The sequence below is a fragment of the Atta colombica genome, unplaced genomic scaffold, assembly GCF_001594045.1.
Source record: "Atta colombica isolate Treedump-2 unplaced genomic scaffold, Acol1.0 scaffold126, whole genome shotgun sequence".
Taxonomy (NCBI): Eukaryota; Metazoa; Arthropoda; class Insecta; order Hymenoptera; family Formicidae; genus Atta; species Atta colombica.
Genome location: NW_017259213.1, coordinates 245,757 through 254,090, shown reverse-complemented (window position 1 = coordinate 254,090; position 8,334 = coordinate 245,757). Strand labels below are relative to the sequence as shown.

The window sequence follows — 8,334 nt, the reverse complement described above, 5'->3', positions numbered from 1 at the left end:
TATATTTAATATTAATTTTTTAATTGTTATTTATTTACATACTTATGTATGTATCTGTATGTATAGTGTACAATATAAATATATTTTGATCAATGAATACGTGGACCATTATTCTTTTTCTGTTTCTTTTTTATTCTTTTTATATGTATATTTAGTTAATTAAAAAAGATTTACTTCTAATACATCACATTAGATTTATTTAATTTATATTAATTTTTGAAATTATAATTTATTTGTATAATGTACAAACACACACACACACACACATATATATATATATATATATATATATATACATATGGTGTGCAACATTGGTATGATATATTTTATAGATGATGAAGACCAGTTACGTGAGGAACTGAAAGATTTGATAGATGACAATCCCATAGAGGAAAGCGAAGGTGAAGACAGTGATGGTTCTGATCATCATAAGAAGCGTAAGAAAAGTGATGATGAAGATTTTGATGATCGGTTGGAAGATGAAGACTATGATCTGATTGAAGAAAATTTAGGCGTTAAGCTTGAAAGAGTATGCTTCTATACATTTTGGATTATTCTTTAAAAAAAATAGAGTGTTAATTAAACAATATTAAATATTTTACTTTGCATTACAGAAACGTTTTAAACGTCTTCGAAGAATCCAAGATGAGGAATCAGAGGAAGAACAAGAAAAAGAAGCAGATGAAGAAAGGGACGCTATTGCTAATGAATTATTTGAAGGTTCCGGAGATGTAAGTTACATGAATATATTAAATTCGACACAGTATTAATTTTGGGAAAATATTTAAAAATTTACATAACATATTGTCTGCAATATTCGTTTATGTAATGTGTACTTTGTTGCTTCTTGTTGAATTCTTATTTTATGTACATAAATTATACAAATATAAACGCGTGTCTATGTATATGTGTCACATCTGTATTTGTTAAATACACATGCATACTTATATTAGGAAAGGGATATTATTACGGTATGTAATGCTTGTGTAAAGATATACAAAAGTGCGATATACAAAAGTGTCATATTTTTATTTATTTCTTTGTATTGCTCTTAGGAGGACGAAAGACGGAGTGAACGAAGTCATAGACCAGAGGCGGATACCTTTGAGGAAGGTAGTGATGAAGGCGAATACACTGATGCGGATGATTTTATTGTTGACGATGATGGTAGACCTATCGCAGAGAAAAGAAAGAAAAAGAAGCCAATATTTTCTGATGCGTATGTTGTGATATTTAATGACTTTTAAAATGTCTTATAATATCTATATTAACATCTATCTATTAGCATAAGTTAAATTTACGTCATTTAAACAAGGATATCTTTTTCTTGTCTATAGAGCATTGCAAGAAGCACAGGATATTTTTGGTGTTGATTTTGATTATAATGAATTCGATAAATACGGCGAAGAGGATTATGAGGAAGAAGAGGAAGAAGAAGAGGATGAATACATGGATGAAGATGCTGATATTGAACGGCCGCGACGACCGAAGAAGCAGTTGAAGAAAAAGACCACAAGGAAGAGTATCTTCGAGATTTACGAGCCTAGTGAATTGAAACGCGGTCACTTTACTGATATGGATAATGAGGTACGACATAATAATATGTAATGCTAAACAACAATTATCGTTACGTTGCGTAAATATATTAGTATTTTTTATATTGAATTTGAATACATTTCATTCTTTTTATATTATGCATTGTCTTTAAAAGTATTATAATATAACAAATCAGCGGCATTGGGTAAATGTAATATATTTTTTTTACAAATCTTATATTGAATTTTTAAATATTTAGTTTTTCTATATTTTGCATAGTTTTCGAAAATATTACAATATAGAGAAGTATTATAATATAAAAAATTTTTAATTTCTATATTGAGATACATGATATAAGAATAATAATTAAATTTGGATTATAATACAGAAATTTTATATTACATCTTTAAATTTAACATAAAAAATATATGTAGGAAATACATATAAATAGTAACAATGTTTTGTCTAAACGACGAATATTATTGTATATTTATAAATAGCTATATTGTTTCCAAATCTATCACTTATGAAATCTGTTTCAAAATTGCAGATACGTAATACAGATATACCAGAAAGAATGCAACTTAGATCTGTACCAGTCACATCAGTTCAGGAAGGTTCTGATGAACTGGATCTTGAAGCAGAATGGATCTATAAGCAAGCATTTTGCAAGCCTACAGTCTCCATTCAGGATGCCCACTTGAATGCTGAGGCTAAGGAACGGGCTCGAAAAGGACCACAGACTATCGGCAAGATCAAGAAAGCCTTGGATTTTATGCGCAATCAACACTTTGAAGTCCCTTTTATATCTTTCTATAGAAAGGAGTATGTGCTGCCCGAGTTGAACATTAATGACTTGTGGAAAGTTTATAAATTTGACGCAAAATGGTGTCAGTTGAGCCAACGGAAAGAAAACCTGCTCAAACTATTTGATAAGATGCGCAATTATCAACTGGATGAAATTATGAAGAATCCGGACGCACCATTGCCAGATAACGTGCGAGTGATCAAAGACGACGACATTGAGCGACTGAAGAATGCGCAGACAAGTGAAGAGCTCAATGATGTCTATAATCATTTCATGTTGTATTATAGTCATGAGATTCAGGCGATGCAGGAATCCGTGCGACAGAAGGAGAAACAGGCACGACGTGAAGAGAGAATTCAGCGACGTAAACAACAAATTGCTGAGGCAGAAGAAAATGGAGAGGATCCGCCGGAAGAGGAAGAAATACTGGAGGAAGAAGAAGTCGACGATACACTGAAACAAGCTGTTAGAAGCGGCCCATACTCAATCTGTCGGAAGGCTGGTTTGGATGGTCTAGCGAAAAAATTTGGCCTAACACCCGAACACTACGCCGAGAATCTGCGTGATAATTATCAACGTCACGAGGTGGATCAAGAGCCGACCGAACCGACGGCAATCGCGACCGAGTACTCCAGTTCGCGATTTAAGACCGCGGAAGAAGTATTGAAAGCTGCTCAGTTGATGGTGGCGATTCAGTTGGCACGCGAACCGCTCGTGCGTAAATGCGTGCGCGAAATGTACATGGAACGCGCTAAGATGTCCGTGAAGCCAACGAAGAAGGGCATTAAAGAGATTGATGAGAATCATCCAATCTACACAATGAAATATCTGAAGGACAAGCCGGTACGTGATTTAGTAGGCGTTCAATTCTTGAATCTGATGATTGCTGAGGAAGACAAACTCATTACAATTACACTCAGTGACGCTATTGAGGGTAACACCAGCAATAACTATGTCGACGAAATGAAGCAACTCTATTGCCGTGATGAGTTCAGCAAACTCGTACAAGATTGGAATGCTTTGCGTGTTGGCAGCGTCGAAATCGCCCTTAATCGCATGGTAATACCACATCTAAAGAAAGAGCTGCGCGCAAATTTAATCGCTGAGGCGAAGGAATGCGTAATGCGCTCGTGTTGCCGCAAGATGTACAATTGGATCAAGGTTGCGCCGTATAGTTGTGAGTTCCCCGAAGAGGAAGATGAGGAATGGGATACCAGTAAAGGCCTGCGCGTCATGGGCTTATCTTACGTGCCTGATTATTCGCAGGCAGCTTTTACCTGTTTGATTGCGGCTGATGGAGAATGTACGGATTACCTGCGCTTACCGCATCTGATGAAGCGCAAGAACAGTTATCGCGAAGGTGAAAAGACGCTGAAGGAGGCCGATTTACTAGCGTTAAAGAACTTTATAGCCACGAAGAAGCCACATGTGATCGTGGTGGCTGGCGAGTCTCGGGAAGCAATGATGATCGCTGCTGATATCAAGGAGTGTATCACGCATTTGTCGGAAGAAGAACAGTTTCCTAATATTCAGGTGGAGATATGCGATAACGAACTTGCCAAGATCTACGCCAATAGTAACAAAGGGAATTCAGAGTTTCGAGATTATCCGGAGCTGCTACGTCAGGCTATTTCGTTGGCGAGAAGGATGCAGGATCCACTAGTGGAATTCTCACAATTATGCACGGCTGACGAAGAGATTCTCTGCCTAAAATATCACAATTTGCAAGATCAGTTACCTAAGGAAGAACTGCTGGAAAATCTATATTTGGAATTCGTAAATCGCGTGAATGAAGTTGGCGTAGATGTGAATAAGGCAGTCCAACAAGCATACTGCGGCAACCTTGTTCAATTTGTTTGCGGTCTTGGTCCACGAAAGGGTCAGGCATTGATCAAGATGCTGAAGCAAACAAATCAACGATTAGAGAACAGAACGCAGTTAGTTACAGCATGTCATATGGGGCCAAAAGTATTCATCAATTGCGCTGGATTCATCAAAATCGACACTAATAGCCTTGGCGACAGTACCGAAGCGTACGTAGAAGTGCTCGACGGTTCGCGCGTACATCCCGAGACTTATGAATGGGCTAGAAAGATGGCAGTTGATGCACTGGAATATGACGACGAGGACGCCAATCCTGCTGGCGCTTTGGAGGAGATACTCGAATCGCCAGAACGCTTGAAAGATTTGGATCTCGACGCTTTTGCAGAAGAACTCGAGCGGCAAGGTTTCGGTAATAAATGCGTTACTCTCTACGATATCAGAGCCGAATTAAACAGCCGATACAAGGATCTTCGTGTATTATATCAATCACCGAGCGCGGAAAAATTGTTCGATGTTTTGACAAAGGAAACACCCGAGACTTTTTACGTCGGCAAGCTAGTGTTGGCTACCGTGGTCGGCATCAGTCATCGAAAACCACAGGGCGATCAGCTTGATCAGGCGAATCCGGTGCGAAACGAAGAGACTGGTCTGTGGCAATGTCCTTTCTGCCTAAAGAACGACTTTCCCGAATTATCGGAGGTGTGGAATCACTTCGATGCTGGCGCTTGTCCGGGTAAAGCTACCGGCGTAAGATTGCGACTAGACAATGGTATCTCTGGTTATATTCACATCAAGAATCTATCGGACCGGCACGTCGCAAACCCCTGCGAGAGAGTCGGTATGGGACAGATCATTCATTGCCGGATCATTAAAATTGAGGTAGATCGATTCAGTGTCGAATGTACTAGCAAGAGCAGCGATCTCGCTGACAAAAATCATGAATGGAGGTGAGTAGATTATATAAAATAATAAATAAATAAAGTCTATTTCTATTTAGATTTACCGTCTTTACAATCATGAATAAAGTTTGCAAAAATAAAAAAAAATCATATTTCTTAATTTAAAATATAGTGATATAATTTTTTTAAAATGTATTACCATGTACATTATTATAAGTTGTAATTTAATGTGCAGGCCACAGCGAGATCCATTTTATGACACCGAATCCGAGCAAAGAGATATAAAGGTAGAAGAGGACGCGAAGAAGGCAAAACAGCGGCAGATTTATGTGAAACGTGTTATCGTCCATCCATCCTTCCATAATATCAGTTTCGCCGAGACTGTTAAATTAATGCAGACAATGAAGCAGGGCGAAGCAATAGTGAGACCGAGTAGCAAAGGCGCCGACCATTTGACAGTCACGTGGAAAGTCACTGATGACATTTTACAGCACATCGACGTTCGTGAGGAGGGTAAAGAGAATGCTTTTTCATTGGGACAAAGCCTGTGGATAGGCAATGAGGAATTTGAAGATCTTGACGAGATTATCGCTCGACATGTAAATCCTATGGCCGCTTATGCCTCCGAATTGCTGGATTTCAAATACTACAAGTCCACTGTAGAAGGAATCAAGGATAAAGCGGAGGAGATACTAAAAGAACAGAAAAAGGAGAATCCTAATGGAATTCCATATATCATATCAGCAGCTAAGGTAAATAAATGTATATACAGTTAATTTTTTACTAATATGTAACATAGCATTTTTCTGAAAATCTTTTTATTTTTAATTTAATTTAAAAAACAATTTTGTTTATTTTTCTTTCATAGACTTATCCTGGAAAGTTTTTACTCTCATATCTCCCGCGCACTCGTTGCCGTCACGAGTACGTTACAGTGACATCCGAGGGCTTCAGATTTCGGGCGCAGATGTTCGGTAGAGTGAGCGACCTATTACGCTGGTTCAAGGAACATTTTAGGGATCCCGTTCCTGGACAATCCACTCCTAGTACACCGCGCGGTGCGATGACTTCTAGAACACCTTACACTACTACGCCAGGAACAGTCAGCGGTAAGTCTACATTGTTTACATTGTAAACTATTGTCACACTTAGTCACACTTAAATCATAGTATAGATCAAATTGTATATTTTATTTTAAAAAACTTTATTTTTCAAAATTAAGTCATTCTGTGACACACATGTTAAATCATTCTGTTCACATTCTATATTATCACTTATTTTTCGCATACATTCGCTGAAATAAAACGCACAAGTACGAACATGCGATTTTGTCATAAATAAAATAAAATGTACAAATATATGTGTTAATTACTATTACAATTGCTAGGAATGAATCAAGAAGCAATACAGCGAGTTGCACAGAATCTTCCACATCACATGTTGCATTCGTTATCACAAGTGGCGAATCAAACGCCACATCATTATCCGCCACACACCCCGGGAGCGGCTAGTACTACTGGCTATGGCGGAGGACACACGTATCCCAATACGCCGTACACGCCGTCTGGTCAAACTCCGTTTATGACCCCATATCAGACGCCGCATCATACACCGCATCACAGCCAGCCCACTCCCAGATATGGTCAACAAACCCCTAGCCATCATCAAGGGCCTTTTGTACATCCGCCGCCGCCATCGATGACACCCAGCCATCACAGATCTGCTCAATCGCACAGACCTACACCACCTCTGTCTACTCCTTCCGGTGATCCCATGGATTGGAAGAAGGCTGCCGAAGCATGGGCACGTTTAAAAAGTGGTCCTCGAGTCTCGTAAGTATACTAATTAAATATAAATTAAATAACAATCATTTTCAATTTTTCAATTGAAAATTGATGTATATAAAACGTCAGTGTTTTTCGTTCGACTATCGTCAATGGTTAAATGTGTTTGCAGCGGATCGACACCTAGATACGAAGAGTCTAGAAAAACTCCGCGTAGCTATGACGAATCATCTGGCAGAACGACGCCTTCCGGAAGAAGTAGACCTTCCACACGTACTCCATCGTATAAATCTCCGCGAGGTACTCCACACACGAATTCTAGTCCACGGAGTATGTCCCTCAGCGGAGATGGTACTCCTTTATACGACGAGAGCTAACGGGATTGTGCATAGCTGATTTATATTTATTAGTTATGTCTCATATCATGCTATGTATGAAATAGTAACAATATGCGTCGTGAAACATCATCGATCGCTCGATCATTGATCGTTGTAGACATGCAACATGCGTAATGAATTTTCACTTTCTTGCACGCGAGATTTTATTTGCGAATCAAGAAAGGAATCGTCGATTGGTTATTATAAACTACGGTGTTGTATTGTAATTTATTTATTATGTAATATTTCCGCGGTTTTTTCCTATGTACATAATAAAATTTTATGGAAACTTTATGAAGGCCTCACGAACACACTCTGCAATTTCTTGATTCACTTTCCTTCACATTGATAGCATCAATGAGAAAAATAATTGAATAATATTTGGAATTTACTATAATTTTCGAACGATTTTTATTTATCAGTTATTATAGAAAGATATTAAATATAAAACTATGATCAAAATAAAATTATAATATTTTACTTTATTAGATTTTTCTTGATCTTAGTCATCAAGATATATATTTTATATTAGAATCATAATATTTTAGCGGACATTGATAAGATAGCGTTGATTGTAACTGAATTATTGTTCAAAGATGTGTTTTATATTTTTCATTGATGCCATTATGTTCATAATATAGAGAATTGATCTAATTACTTATCGTATCAGTAATATAATATCTTTCGAATATAAATACCGCATTGTTTACAGATTTCTATACATAAATACCTGGACTGCTATATCACAATCAGAAAAATGAAAGTACTCCAAATGGTTTCAAGAGAGATAGTAACTGTTTTAAATAAATTTAAAGTTATCGATAATGATAACGCTACTTCATAAGATATTAAATATATGGATTTACATATATTTGACATGACATAACTAAAAAATTTGCCTCAAACTAATTCATAATTAGCACGTTAGCAATCTAGATATTCTATAGAAATCTATCTTATATATATTAAGTCTTTATAAGAAAATATCTGTACAATATTTAAATTGTTCAAAATAATGTCGCATTTACTTGACATCGTTAAAGCTTGCAGTTGATTTTAATGTTTAATCTTTGAATAAAGATGAAAGATGGATTATCTTTTTTTTG

General features: G+C 36.9%; 1 protein-coding gene across 2 annotated transcripts in view; it reads left to right on the top strand.

Moving 5' to 3' along the window:
* Positions 1–7,636, top strand: part of LOC108684109 (transcription elongation factor SPT6) — a 9,770-nt gene extending 2,134 nt beyond the window's left edge. Inside the window, exons 3-12 of one of the 2 annotated variants that reach the window (XM_018188205.1) lie at positions 333–529; positions 615–731; positions 954–971; positions 1,056–1,219; positions 1,338–1,587; positions 2,087–5,115; positions 5,303–5,819; positions 5,936–6,176; positions 6,455–6,899; positions 7,024–7,636. In XM_018188205.1, coding sequence (XP_018043694.1) covers positions 333–529; positions 615–731; positions 954–971; positions 1,056–1,219; positions 1,338–1,587; positions 2,087–5,115; positions 5,303–5,819; positions 5,936–6,176; positions 6,455–6,899; positions 7,024–7,228 — 5,183 coding nt within the window. In that variant the 3' untranslated portion in view covers positions 7,229–7,636. The remainder of the gene's footprint in view (positions 1–332; positions 530–614; positions 732–953; positions 972–1,055; positions 1,220–1,337; positions 1,588–2,086; positions 5,116–5,302; positions 5,820–5,935; positions 6,177–6,454; positions 6,900–7,023) is intronic. The other variant, XM_018188206.1, reaches the window with a different exon arrangement.
* The last annotated feature ends 698 nt before the right edge of the window (positions 7,637–8,334 follow it).